Source organism: Microcaecilia unicolor, chromosome 1 (genome assembly GCF_901765095.1).
Source record: "Microcaecilia unicolor chromosome 1, aMicUni1.1, whole genome shotgun sequence".
NCBI lineage: Eukaryota > Metazoa > Chordata > Amphibia > Gymnophiona > Siphonopidae > Microcaecilia > Microcaecilia unicolor.
The window spans coordinates 509,235,586-509,250,018 of NC_044031.1; the positions used below are offsets into that span (position 1 = coordinate 509,235,586).

Consider the following 14,433-nt stretch of genomic DNA (forward strand, 5'->3'; position numbering starts at 1 on the left):
CTGGAGACAGAGACTAACTGACTGAGAGGCTGGCTGTCCGATATTACTGTCTTCAGTTCAATATTCTCTATCTCCACCTGCTGGTAGATGAATACAACCCACCAGTTTCTGGATTCATCTGCTGCAGAGGTTAAGGAAAGAGAGAGAGAGAAACGACAGGGTTGGGGCAAATATGAGAGAGAGAGAGACAGGGTTGGGGCAAATATGAGAGAGAGAGAGACGACAGGGTTGGGACAAATATGAGAGAGAGAGAGACGACAGGGTTGGGACAAATATGAGAGAGAGAGAGACGACAGGGTTGGGACAAATATGAGAGAGAGAGAGACGACAGGGTTGGGACAAATATGAGAGAGAGAGAGACGACAGGGTTGGGACAAATATGAGAGAGAGAGAGACGACAGGGTTGGGACAAATATGAGAGAGAGAGAGACGACAGGGTTGGGACAAATATGAGAGAGAGAGAGACGACAGGGTTGGGACAAATATGAGAGAGAGAGAGACGACAGGGTTGGGACAAATATGAGAGAGAGAGACGACAGGGTTGGGGCAAATATGAGAGAGAGAGACGACAGGGTTGGGACAAATATGAGAGAGAGAGACGACAGGGTTGGGACAAATATGAGAGAGAGAGACGACAGGGTTGGGACAAATATGAGAGAGAGAGACGACAGGGTTGGGACAAATATGAGAGAGAGAGACGACAGGGTTGGGACAAATATGAGAGAGAGAGAGAGACGACAGGGTTGGGACAAATATGAGAGAGAGAGAGAGACGACAGGGTTGGGACAAATATGAGAGAGAGAGAGAGAGACGACAGGGTTGGGACAAATATGAGAGAGAGAGAGAGAGACGACAGGGTTGGGACAAATATGAGAGAGAGAGAGAGAGACGACAGGGTTGGGACAAATATGAGAGACAGAGAGAGATGACAGTGTTGGGACAAATATGAGAGACAGAGAGAGATGACAGGGTTGGGACAAATATGAGAGAGAGAGAGAGAGATGACAGGGTTGGGACAAATATGAGAGAGAGAGAGAGAGAGAGAGAGAGAAATGACAGGGTTGGGACAAATATGAGAGAGAGAGAGAGAGAGATGACAGGGTTGGGACAAATATGAGAGAGAGAGAGAGAGAGATGACAGGATTGGGACAAATATGAGAGAGAGAGAGAGAGAGAGAGAGAGAGAGAGAGAGAGATGACAGGATTGGGACAAATATGAGAGAGAGAGAAAGAGATGACAGGGTTGGGACAAATATGAGAGAGAGAGAGAGATGACAGGGTTGGGACAAATATGAGAGAGAGAGAGAGATGACAGGGTTGGGACAAATATGAGAGAGAGAGAGAGAGATGACAGGGTTGGGACAAATATAGAGAGAGAGAGAGAGAGAGATGACAGGGTTGGGACAAATATGAGAGAGAGAGAGAGAGAGATGACAGGGTTGGGACAAATATGAGAGAGAGAGAGAGAGAGATGACAGGGTTGGGACAAATATGAGAGAGAGAGAGAGAGATGACAGGGTTGGGACAAATATGAGAGAGAGAGAGAGAGAGATGACAGGGTTGGGGACAAATATGAGAGAGAGAGAGAGAGAGATGACAGGGTTGGGACAAATATGAGAGAGAGAGAGAGAGAGAGAGAGATGACAGGGTTGGGACAAATATGAGAGAGAGAGAGAGAGAGAGAGAGATGACAGGGTTGGGACAAATATGAGAGAGAGAGAGAGAGAGAGAGATGACAGGGTTGGGACAAATATGAGAGAGAGAGAGAGAGAGACACGGTTCGGACAAATATGAGAGACAGAGAGAGAGACGACAGGGTTGGGGCAAATATGAGAGAGAGAGAGATGACAGGGTTCGGACAAATATGAGAGACAGAGAGAGAGAGAGAGACGACAGGGTTGGGGCAAATATGAGAGAGAGAGAGAGAGAGACACGGTTCGGACAAATATGAGAGACAGAGAGAGAGACGACAGGGTTGGGGCAAATATGAGAGAGAGAGAGAGACACGACAGGGTTGGGGCAAATATGAGAGAGAGAGAGAGAGACGACAGGGTTGGGCAAATATGAGAGAGAGAGAGAGACACGACAGGGTTGGGGCAAATATGAGAGAGAGAGAGAGAGAGACACGACAGGGTTGGGGCAAATATATGAGAGAGAGAGACGACAGGGTTGGGGCAAATATGAGAGAGAGAGACGACAGGGTTGGGGCAAATATGAGAGAGAGAGATACGACAGGGTTGGGGCAAATATGAGAGAGAGAGAGATACGACAGGGTTGGGGCAAATATGAGAGAGAGAGAGAGATACGACAGGGTTGGGGCAAATATGAGAGAGAGAGAGATACGACAGGGTTGGGGCAAATATGAGAGAGAGAGAGAGAGAGATACGACAGGGTTGGGGCAAATATGAGAGAGAGAGAGAGAGAGATACGACAGGGTTGGGGCAAATATGAGAGAGACAGAGAGAGAGATACGACAGGGTTGGGCAAATATGAGAGAGAGAGAGAGACGACAGGGTTGGGGCAAATATGAGACAGAGGGACGACAGGGTTGGGGCAAATATGAGAGAGAGAGAGAGATACGACAGGGTTGAGGCAAATATGAGACAGAGAGAGATGACAGGGTTGGGGCAAATATAAGAGACAGAGAGAGATGACAGGGTTGGGGCAAATATAAGAGAGAGAGAGATGACAGGGTTGGGGCAAATATAAGAGAGGGATGACAGGGTTGGGGCAAATATAAGAGAGAGAGAGAGATGACAGGGTTGGGGCAAAATATAAGAGAGGGATGACAGGGTTGGGGCAAATATAAGAGAGAGAGAGAGATGACAGGGTTGGGGCAAATATAAGAGAGGGATGACAGGGTTGGGACAAATATAAGAGAGAGAGATGACAGGGGTTGGGGCAAATATAAGAGAGAGAGAGATGACAGGGTTGGGGCAAATATAAGAGAGAGAGAGATGACAGGGTTGGGCAAATATGAGACAGAGAGAGATGACAGGGTTGGGACAAATATGAGAGACAGAGAGATGACAGGGTTGGGACAAATATGAGAGACAGAGAGAGAGAGAGATGACAGGGTTGGGACAAATATGAGAGAGAGAGAGAGATGACAGGGTTGGGACAAATATGAGAGAGAGAGATGACAGGGTTGGGACAAATATGAGAGAGAGAGAGAGAGAGAGAGAGAGATGACAGGGTTGGGACAAATATGAGAGAGAGAGAGAGAGAGATGACAGGGTTGGGACAAATATGAGAGAGAGAGAGAGAGAGATGATGCAGGATTGGGACAAATATGAGAGAGAGAGAGAGAGAGAGAGAGAGATGACAGGGTTGGGACAAATATGAGAGAGAGAGATGACAGGGTTGGGACAAATATGAGAGAGAGAGATGACAGGGTTGGGACAAATATGAGAGAGAGAGAGCCAGGGTTGGGACAATATAGAGAGAGAGATGACAGGGTTGGGACAAATATGAGAGAGAGATGACGGGTTTGAAAATATGAGAGAGAGAGAGATGACAGGGTTGGGACAAATATGAGAGAGAGAGAGAGAGATGACAGGGTTGGGACAAATATGAGAGAGAGAGAGAGAGAGAGAGAGATGACAGGGTTGGGACAAATATGAGAGAGAGAGAGAGAGAGAGAGATGACAGGGTTGGGACAAATATGAGAGAGAGAGAGAGAGAGAGAGAGAGATGACAGGGTTGGGACAAATATGAGAGAGAGAGAGAGATGACAGGGTTGGGACAAATATGAGAGACAGAGAGAGAGAGAGAGAGATGACAGGGTTGGGACAAATATGAGAGAGAGAGAGAGAGATGACAGGGTTGGGGCAAATATGAGAGACAGAGAGAGATGACAGGGTTGGGGACAAATATGAGAGACAGAGAGAGAGAGAGAGAGATGACAGGGTTGGGACAAATATGAGAGACAGAGAGAGAGAGAGAGATGACAGGGTTGGGACAAATATAGAGAGAGAGAGAGATGACAGGGTTGGGGCAAATATAAGAGAGAGAGAGAGATGACAGGGTTGGGGCAAATATAAGAGAGAGAGAGATGACAGGGTTGGGGACAAATATGAGAGAGAGAGAGAGAGATGACAGGGTTGGGACAAATATGAGAGAGAGAGAGAGATGACAGGGTTGGGACAAATGAGAGAGAGAGAGAGATGACAGGGTTGGGACAAATATGAGAGAGAGATGGCAGGGTTGGGACAAACATGAGAGAGAGAGATGACAGGGTTGGGGCAAATATGAGAGAAAGAGAGAGAGAGAGAGGACAGGGTTGGGACAAATATGAGAGAGAGAGAAGACAGGGTTGGGGCAAATATGAGAGAGAGAGATGACAAGGTTGGGGCAAATATGAGAGAGAGAATATCAACTGATATCATATAATTTCCTTTTGGCCTTCATTGTTTATATCTTTCATAAATTAATTTTGTATACTTTTATACATGAGAAGTGTTTTGTCAATAGATATGGGCTTTGTTGGAAGGGCATGTTTACTTCTTTGCAAGCATCTTAAGCTAATATTAGTATTTATCAGGGTGGCTCACACATTTTATTTATACAATAGTAAGAGGATTACCCTACAGGACTCCAAGATGTAAGATCACCGAACATATAAAGAGGAATCCAATAAAATTTATATGGAAATATGTTTGATTTTAACAATGGTCAGATAATGGTCAGATCAAGAGAGAGGAAATAAATTTTCTCAATGCTTTCCCTATTGAAGCACAGCCCTTGAAAAAGCCTACAAGCGAAACGGATGGGGCCACCGTCGGGCAACAGACAAGTGCTCGACTTTACTTTATCTTTGTAAAGCTGCTTTAGAGCACTTCATGAGAATCAGTGAAGGTTTTTATGAACCAAAGAAAATTTGAAGTTAGCATTGATATTGTCAATATATTTTAAAAACATTTCTTGTAAAAAGAGCAAAATTGTTAAAATCTATTTGGAAATAAATTAAAAGTTAAAATAATTCTTTCCAAGCAAGGTTTTTATGACCAGTGATGAACACCACGCCCCCAGTTAAAGCCGCTGAAAACTGAAAGTAAGCGGTCGGGCGTTTTGAGGTCTTTTCCTTGCTTTTTAGAAATATTTTGTTAAAATCAAACATTATATTTCCATATAAATTTTATTGGATTCCTCTTTATATGTTTGGTGATCACATATTTTATTTAGCATTTTTGGTCAGATACCCAATCCCTTGGTACTTTCTTTTCTCTCATTTCTTTTCTCTTTTGAATTCACTCAGAGTTTTGCTCCTATGTCTGTGCCATGTAGGTAATGTATGATGACTGACTGTCCCGAAATTTTGAGAACTATTTAGTTGCCCCGATGCAGGCACTAGTGCCAAACATATGCCAAAATCCCCATTCTATTTTCACAAGACTGTGAGAACAGTGCAGAGTTCACTGCTACAAGAAGAAAGTAAAACAGCAAACCTCTAGAGAAGGTATGGGGGAATTAGAAGTCCTGTTTCACTCTCCTCTCTTTAAGCGCCTATACACAGTGGCACCAGAACTTTTGGGCACCCAAATAGCAGTGTTTAACAGTCCTCTCTACACTGACCTCCGGTGCAAGGTGCTGGCTGGCAGCTGTAGGTGCTACACTGACCTCCAGTACAAGGTGCATGTCCTCAGAGCAGAAGAGAGATGGTAGGTACCCTAGGCATCATCTATAGGGAGGACAAAACAGATTCCTGTATGGGACGGTGTAGCCGAATGGCCTGTTCCACCCTCCCTACAGGCACCAACTGGGGCAGCTATGACCTCCTTTCTGCTCCAAAGATGTTCACCCTGCACCAGAGGTCAGTGAAAGGGTAGGGGATACAGAGAAGATTTTTAGATCCTACTAGTTGGGCGCTGAAAACTCCAGAAAACAGCAGCACACAAAAGTCACACACACGAGAAGAGTCATCTTAGATGGGATAGAGCTGAACAAAAGTATGCTGGAGGGTGACTGGTAAGAGATGGGTGGGATATGTCTGAACTACTAATCTACTGCGCTTTGTGTTTGGTTAAGATTTTGTTATCTGGCAGTGTATTACTACCAATGGTTAAAGTGGTGCATTTAACATAGTAACACAGTAGATGATGGCAGATAAAGACCTGATCGGTCCATCCAGTCTACTCAACCGTCACACTCATGATCAATTCATGATTAAACCAAGTATGAATGTGATATAAGATACCTGATCCTGATTTAACAGTCAGATGTAAGCAGCTTTCTTTTCCGTTACGACATGGTATGGGAAAACAGCCTTAGTAAATCAGGTCCAAAAGCAGCTTTGGAATGGCATCTCCTCCCCCCTTCCACCATCCTGCTCCTCAGCTTTGATGGTGACAGGGGAGGGGGAAGAGATGGAATAGGTTGTCTTAGCCACCGAATATTAAATTCAAAAAATAGTTTGTCAAGGCCTGACATATTGAATAATTTCCAAAATTTACGAGAGTAAATGAGCTATCTGAAAAAAAAAAAAACTGTCTACCTTCCTTATACGTAAAACTACGTGCTACTGGTTACTGAGTTTGTGTTGCTGTCACGAGTCATTGTTTTGCTTTCATCACAGTTGGGGAGGCCTTGTCTGGGGATGGAATGGGGTCCACTAGGCTACCAGGGATTTTTGAGGGAAGAGGTGATCTGGAAGAAGCAAAGGCTCCCCCCCCCCCCCTTCCTGTTAGGGTGTGAGGCAATCATCACTCATGCACCAACAGTAAGGGATTTTTTTTTTTTTTTGTTCCTTAGCAGTAACTGGTTGAATATTACTATCACAGTTGGTGCTATTTTTTCTGATCATACACCTTTTTTTTTTTTTAATTTCAGCTTTTAACACAAGCTTTCTTCATCAGCTCCTAATTGCAGAACTAGTCATAATTATCTTTAAGAACCAGTTGTGCATGCCATGGTAACATCAAGACTGGATTACTGCAATGCACCATACAATGGTCTGACTACAAAGGGTCTGCACCAGCTCCAGTTGATTCAGAATGCAGCAGCAAGACTCCTAGAAGGTTGCAAGCGACGTGACCAGATCACACCATTTTTGCAAAAACTTCACTGGCTACCAGTACAATACAGGGCTAAATTTAAAACTCTATGTCTGATCTTCAAGGCCCTGAAAGGAAATGGCCCCGAGTATCTGAATAATAGGATGATCCTCCACACACTGCCAAGGACACTACACTAAGGTCCTCCCAAGGACTTTCACTAACTACACCCTCTCCAGAAGACATTACACAATGTGATACCCGCAAGTGAGCTTTCTCTGGAGTAGCCCCCACTCTGGAATGCACTGCCTGAAAGGCTCCGCTTAACACAAGACTATCTCTACTTCAGGAAGCAGGAGAAAGCTTGGATCTTCAACAAAGCCTTTAACGGAAGAAGTAACTAACTAACTTGTTAGTCTCACTCACACAAGGATTGACTCGGGCTGCACATACTACAGCGGGACATGTTTATCCACTCCTAGCCTAACTGAGATAATATTTAACCATCTCTCTGACCTCATGTGCAACTTTCTTCAAATCAGTCACCTTACTTTCCAATTCATCTATATGATACAACTTTGCCTTACCCTTCACTACCAATTATAATGTTCGATTACGTATTGTGTTGTCATTGCAAGTAGTACACCATGCCATTCTTTGTATTGTTACTTTAATATTTTTACTGCTGTAATTGCCTATTGCTCATGTTTGATCTATTCTTACTGTACACCACCTTGAGTGGGGTGTACAGTAAGATACTGAGAAGATACTGAAGTAAAAATATAACAAAATGCTAACCACTAACAAAGACCCCTAAAAAGACAAAACCTTGTCAAAAACGAAGCAAATTCTAATTCAAACTTGCTTTAATAGTCTTTACTAACAAATGGACACAGAAAATCTACACTGTGAGAAGGTTCTTTTATTGTCTCACAGATACAAACACACTAGGAAAATGTGATCTAGATTGATTGTGCTACTAACAGACACAAAACTGAACTCAAAAGAATACGGTAGTCATTCAGGGTTCAGAATCAATCTGGAAGTTCTGGCAGTACTGGGGTTTCATAAGGTCAGTCTGGAAACATGATACTCAATATTTCTCTTCAGGATACTTAGAGGGAAAATTTGTAATCAGATTACAAAAGTCATCATGTGCTTGACGTTTTAAGAAGGGTAGAAATAAAGAAGATAACATGCAACCAAGTTGAAATAAAGGTAATATGTAGGAAGCACAATCAAGTGCATAAAAACAAAATGGGAAATGACAGGTGAAAGCAAAAAAGGACCTGGAACACAGTCAAACAAAATATGACTCAGCATAGCACTGCAGCAGTTATTAAAACAAAATCACCACCACGAAGCAGAAGGCAGTAAAGTCATTTCCCCATTCCCTCAACACTAATAAGGTTATTATTGGAGAACTACCAGTTTTAGACCCCAAACCACAAGAATATGGAGAAACCAAGGACAGCCTAGACAAGGCACCAAAATAAAATGTCCAGGCAACATGACTATCAGACTTTAGTTTACAGCTGAGGGGATAAAAAGGTCACTCAACAGCAGTATCAAATGCAGTACATAAAGGGGAAAATGTTTATCACCTGTTTGCCTCCACTGCAAACTGAAATAGAGGTAGAGAGCTGAAATCACAGGGAAGAATTAGGTAAAATTTAGAAAGCACTTTTTAATTATTAGATTAACTATCTGAAGAAGCTTCCTAGAGAAGCAACGTAAACAAATCCTGGATACAGATCTGGAGTTTTCTTTAGTTTAACTTTGGATATCAAATTTATATATTTAAAGTTATTTCCAATATCAGTTCTGTTAAAAGAACAGGAAAACAATTTGCACTTATTACTTAGTTTAGTGTGCATACCTAATGTGAAGCATAGAAAGAGACCAGTCACTGAAAAACTTGGAAAAGCTATGCTGAATTTTTGTAAGGTTATGGAAAGCAGTACAAAGTTGAGGGTGCATATGGATGATAAAGCTGCCTTAATGTTCATAAAAATAAAAAAAAACAAGCCTAGGTCTAAGTTTGGCAAACCAAGTATTTAGTCCTTCCTTCACCTCTATCATAATACACTATCTAAATTGGCCCTTATCATACATGCTATGCCCTAAACAGTTAACCTAACAGGATAATCATTTCAAAGTGCAGGTTCCGCCTTTCTTTGGAATTGTATATACCTTATATAACAAAGTCTTAAACCAATTGTCACCATCTAAGAGCAATTTCCCCCACCTCGTGATCATCCTTCATCATTAATGAAAACTGGGCTTAAAGCATTTTAGGTAGAGCATCTCTTATCCCCATGGTACTGGTTCATTTAATGACACCATGAGGCGTATTTTCAAAGCATTTAGATTTATAAAGTTACATAGCAAGCAATGGAACTTTGTAAGTCTAAGAGCTTTGAAAATGAACCCCGCAGTAACTTATGGAACAAGTTTAAATGCTTTGAAAATGAGCCCCCATGTGACCTAAGTGCTGCCAACCTAACTTCATCTCAGCAGGAGACTGCAATCAGTCCTTGTTTTCACATCAGCTGCCCTCCTCTCCCAATAATTTTTGCTTAACATCAAAATTAACCAATTAATACTAGGCGAGTTTCAGAACCAGATTTGCACCAGCATCTCTTGACAACATGAAGAGTGACTACTGAGGCAGAGAAATCTTACAACAGTGTAGTACTTTTCATCTTTACAAACTATTTTATTCCTCAACACATAGATCCAATCATGTGGATCAAGATGTGAACCTTTTCTATCACATCAAAATCATTTGTTTTATCACTGATCTCTTCCTGAGCCCAATATTAAGCATTATGCTAGTTGAAGTGCATTACGGGAATTGAGAATTTTGGATGGTTTCTGACAGCTCTCATAGCTCTTTCTTAATTTGGCAAGCAAGGCGTCAAACCTTGGGCTATATACCTGTGCAAACAAATCAAAGGCCTTTTTACTCAGGATTTATGTCCCTCTTTTGGGTCTGTGGAGGAAAATGCTTAGGAAACAGGGTCCCAAATGTGGATTATTACCATATTTTCTACTTTATGTATGTCAGTGTACAGTAAAAAGTGAGTGTGTACATGAAACAATGCATAAGCACCATGCACAGTGGAATCAAGCTGAGATGACAGCTACAGGAACTTGAATTTGGCCATTTATCTAAACCTATGCAAAGATTTTAAGGCATGACTGAAGAACAGAGATCAGGAATTACAGTAGCACTACATAACTGGAGAAAAACAGACAGGTAAAAGCATATCGCTACATTTGGCAATTTAAGAAATAATTTACTTCTCTGCATGTCTAAAAGTCTAGGGCATCTGAAAACCTTAAATCACTACATAATTGATCTTACCCATTAGTGTAGCCAGAAGACACAATGAGTACATCTCTTTGTCAATCTGCTCTTGCAGTTCTTTAGAAGAGTTTTTGTTAATTACAGTAACATCTTCAGGTTTAACTTCATGGGCAGAATAGGCCGATATAGGTTGGTTAGGTTCCTCCTTCCCCTTCTGTATTTCTACAGTAATTCTGTCACCGTGCTGTAAGGGAACAGGCTCATTTTCCATTCCTTCCTGGGGTGGTAGAAGCTCTTTAGGAGGGAAACCAAAGCGTATACATTGTAAAGATGGGGGAATAGTAAATTCTCTAGCAATGCTTTCTTGCAGCTCAAAAAAAGTTGTTGAAGACTTCAGGGTAAGCATAGCTTGTCGCCCATCATAAGTTGTTATCCTGATCTTTTTTTCTTTTGCAGAGGTGGGGTAATAAGGCACCTTTGTAGGTGTAGGAGGTGCAGATGAGGAGCCATCTCGAACTATGCTAGGGGATACAGATCTTGGTTGCTCTCTCTGTTCTTGTTTCAGCTTCTCAGTCTTCCGTTTCTGCAAAAGGGATGCTTGTTCTGAAATGTTCTGTTGAATAGTTCTTTCAGTTTTGCTCATATTTAACTCTTCCTTGTGCAAGGTTTTCCCTTTCTGTCCCGTAAGGATAATTTTTGTAGGAGGATGCACCTCATTATCCTGCACAGGTTTAATATCATCAACTCTCTGAGCATGAGCACCATCAATATTAACAGGGGTATAATCACCAGGATTCTTTTTGGCAGTTTGATGTAATATTGTATTAACAACTTTCTGAACTAGAATTTCACTACCAAACTCACCAGGAAAATGCTTGGTAACAAGTTTCATTGCAACATCATACACATTACTGTTCAGAGATCCATCGCTTTCATACTGGAACCAATACACAGTTTCTCTTACCACTCTACCACCCCATTCCAATGTAATAGGGAAAGCTTCCGGAAGATTGTCGTATTCTTTACCTTCCCAATAATGCTTGAATCCACAACCACATTTTCCACCAGTTGACCTAGTATTAGTTCGGTCTCCATCTAAATATACAATGGCTGCATCATTTTTGACCCGGCGTACTGAGGTACCATGGCACCAGTTACAAGCAGTCAGATTACTCAGACTATAGTCTGGGATAAGAACATCCTTTGTGGCATCGTAAGAGCACACCAAGTTGTTAAGAGGAAAGCTGTAATTCTTGTCAGGTCTTAGCTGCCCATGGGTGGATTTTGCTAAATTATAGAGTTTTCCTCCAGGCACCAACCACTCTGAAGGAACATGAATTTCTGAAAGGGCACCACAGACCAAACACTTATGAAGGCGATTCTCTGTCACTGCCTTTTTGGCAGCAGCAGTCACTTCTTCAGGTTGAACTCCTATTACACCAGTCCTCCTGTAGCAGTACTGATGCATATCAGCTACAAGACTAGGATGTATACCGTATTTATTCATAAAAACTTCTTCCATAGCTCCAACAAGTCTCATTAAATACTTGTCTTGCAAACCTCTGTCACCTCCAATTACACAGCTACCATCTTCTTCCAATCTGACATACGTCTTAATCAGATCTTGTGGAACCCCCCAGGCTTTGGGAAGTAATTTCATTGGTAGTTTGGGCAAAGAAATACCTTTTATGCCAACCAGAGGAATGTAATGGTTACGTCCAGAACTACTCCATGCAATGCAGATAGGCTTGTTCAACTGCCCATCTTTTCCTCTGCATTTTTCTACAGGTATAAGTCCTGGGAGAAAGGTAGCTGAATAATCACCTGAACTTCTCATTCCACTTAATGAATCTAACAAGATTATTGGGCGGTGCAGGACATTTGCCAAACCAAAAATATGAATGTTTCTGAGCCCCAAGGGTACACCCTCAGGAGGGACAAACAAGGGGTCACACTCATTGATGATATCCTCCCATTCATCCGCATCAATGAAGTCATGAAAGAGTGCTTTGTATCTGCTGAGATTTTCCTTGAAATGTCTTTTCAGATTTTCCCGCAAGGCATGCCAAAACAGCTCTCTGCCCACCAAGGCCCTAGACACAGCATGCACCAGACAGTGGCCATCCCCATCGACATGGACAGGGATGAAGCATTCCTGATTGTTGTTGGCCTTCTTAATGTCCTCCAGCGTATCATGCAAGTAGATGAGGCTACCAGAGCGGTCCTTGCCATAGCCCACTGTGTTAACATGCTCTGGCTCGATGAGGAAGGCCCGGTCACCCAGCAGAGCACAGTCAAAAAGATCACCCTGGTTCATCTCTTTCAATAACTTGGCCTTGCCGGTCTGCTTGTCCATACCGTAGCGAGCCAGGATGGGGGCCAGCAACTTGCAGTGATAGTTGGACAGGCCCATGACTTTCACCAGCTCGCCACTCCGCTTGGGGGCGCCCGTCATACCGAGTAGGGCACTCCGCAGGAGGTTGTGCAGCACCATGTCCGGGTCCGTCACCTCCTCTACCCCCAGCAGGCTGCGCTGCTCATGCCGCCGGCCACAGTCCGTGCACTCAATGCTGGCCGCGCCGTGCGCCGGGAAGAACAGCCGCGCCTGGCAGCTCGGGTCCGGGCAGCTGCCCGACAGGATGCGCCGGTCCTTACGCTTGAAGGCCGGCTGCTGGGACATCTCCGCTCCCGGTCCCCTCGCACGCCGGAGAGAGAAAGAGGGGGGAGGAATGGCTCAATGGCTCATCATCTACTGTGGTGCTCTCCGCCCCCCCACCTTCCCACGGGCGGTTTTAACCCCGGTTAGAATCTACCTCGCCCGCGCGCTAAATATTGTTTACAGGACAAAATAGAGCCAATGCGGAAGCGCCTAAGCGTCTTATTGCTTTTTCACCGCCGTAACCGTTGCGGGACGTAACGGCCTCTCTCTCCGCCCGACGTGCCTCAGTGCGCAGGCGCTGGCGGCGCATAGACAGTCGGGAATTGCAGTCTTTGGGCTTAAGGAAGTTCCATCGACAGCTGTTCAGGAAAATGCTATGCTGGGAGTTTGTACAGTGCTGCGTGTGAATGCTGGAAGCTGCTTGACTCCTTCCCTCACTGATAGATTTATTATTTGATGAACTGTCCTCTGAATGAGTTGCCAATTGGAATTTATACTATTAAAGAAATACCATATATTTTATGTAAGAAACGTAGTAGTAGATGAACAGACAAGTTATTCAACAATGGCACTCTTTATGACAGGCTAAAACTATTATGGGGCCTGATATTCAAGGGATGTATGCACCTAACAGAGTTATGCTCATATATTGACCTCTTTGGGAAATTTATTGGGTTGAGTGCATAACTTTAAAGGGAGATCTTTTAGAAATTCAATTTTTGAACACACCTTAGGAAAGCCTGTTGGAGCAGTAAGGATTTCAGGGGGGAGGTTATCAAGGTGTGATAAAAGGCAAGCTTTTACTGCTCCTTTACCACAGGAGTCAGTCTCATAGGTTGCTGACTACCGTGTTAAATGAATAATGCTGCTTGCAAGCTACCCTGTAACCAGTGTTATTTCAGCCCCCCCCCCCCTAAAAAAATACAGAAGTGTAACCCCTGGGGATCACTCCTGCCTCAAGATAACTGCACCACCAGGGAAAATGCTGATAGGGCCCATAAGGATGAGGGGGAGACCTTTGGGGCAGGAGGTGAGAGGCAACAGCACTGGCCTCTAGGCTCCATTTTTTTTATGCTCCTAATGCGACTAGCAGCATGCAACTAGTGCACACCACAAGTCGTGTTCTGGTTTTTACATAGTAATGAGTTGCTAGACATTTGCACGTTTTGCATCTGATTACTATGTAACCCACGGTGACCTAAATATCACCAAGATAGGGCAAGACTTGCTGCATTAGAGCCCTTTAAGTCACGTTAAGGCAGGGGCATAGCTGCTATAGGGCCACGGGGGCCTGGGCCCCCGTAGATTTGGCACTGGACCCCCCTGCCGGCGACCCTCTCAACCCCCCCTCCCACCGCCTGCTACCTTTGCTGGCAGGGGACCCCAACCCCCGCCAGCCAAAGTCTTCTTCCTTCATTTGGTTTCTGACTGAGTCTGATGTCCTGCATGTACAACGTGCAGGACGTCAG

General features: G+C 43.7%; 1 protein-coding gene across 1 annotated transcript in view; it reads right to left on the bottom strand.

Moving 5' to 3' along the window:
- Nucleotides 1-13,215, bottom strand: part of VCPIP1 (valosin containing protein interacting protein 1) — an 86,735-nt gene extending 73,520 nt beyond the window's left edge. Inside the window, 1 exon segment of the mRNA XM_030215184.1 lies at nucleotides 10,363-13,215. Coding sequence (XP_030071044.1) covers nucleotides 10,363-12,985 — 2,623 coding nt within the window. The 5' untranslated portion in view covers nucleotides 12,986-13,215.
- Between the last annotated feature and the right edge of the window lie 1,218 nt (nucleotides 13,216-14,433).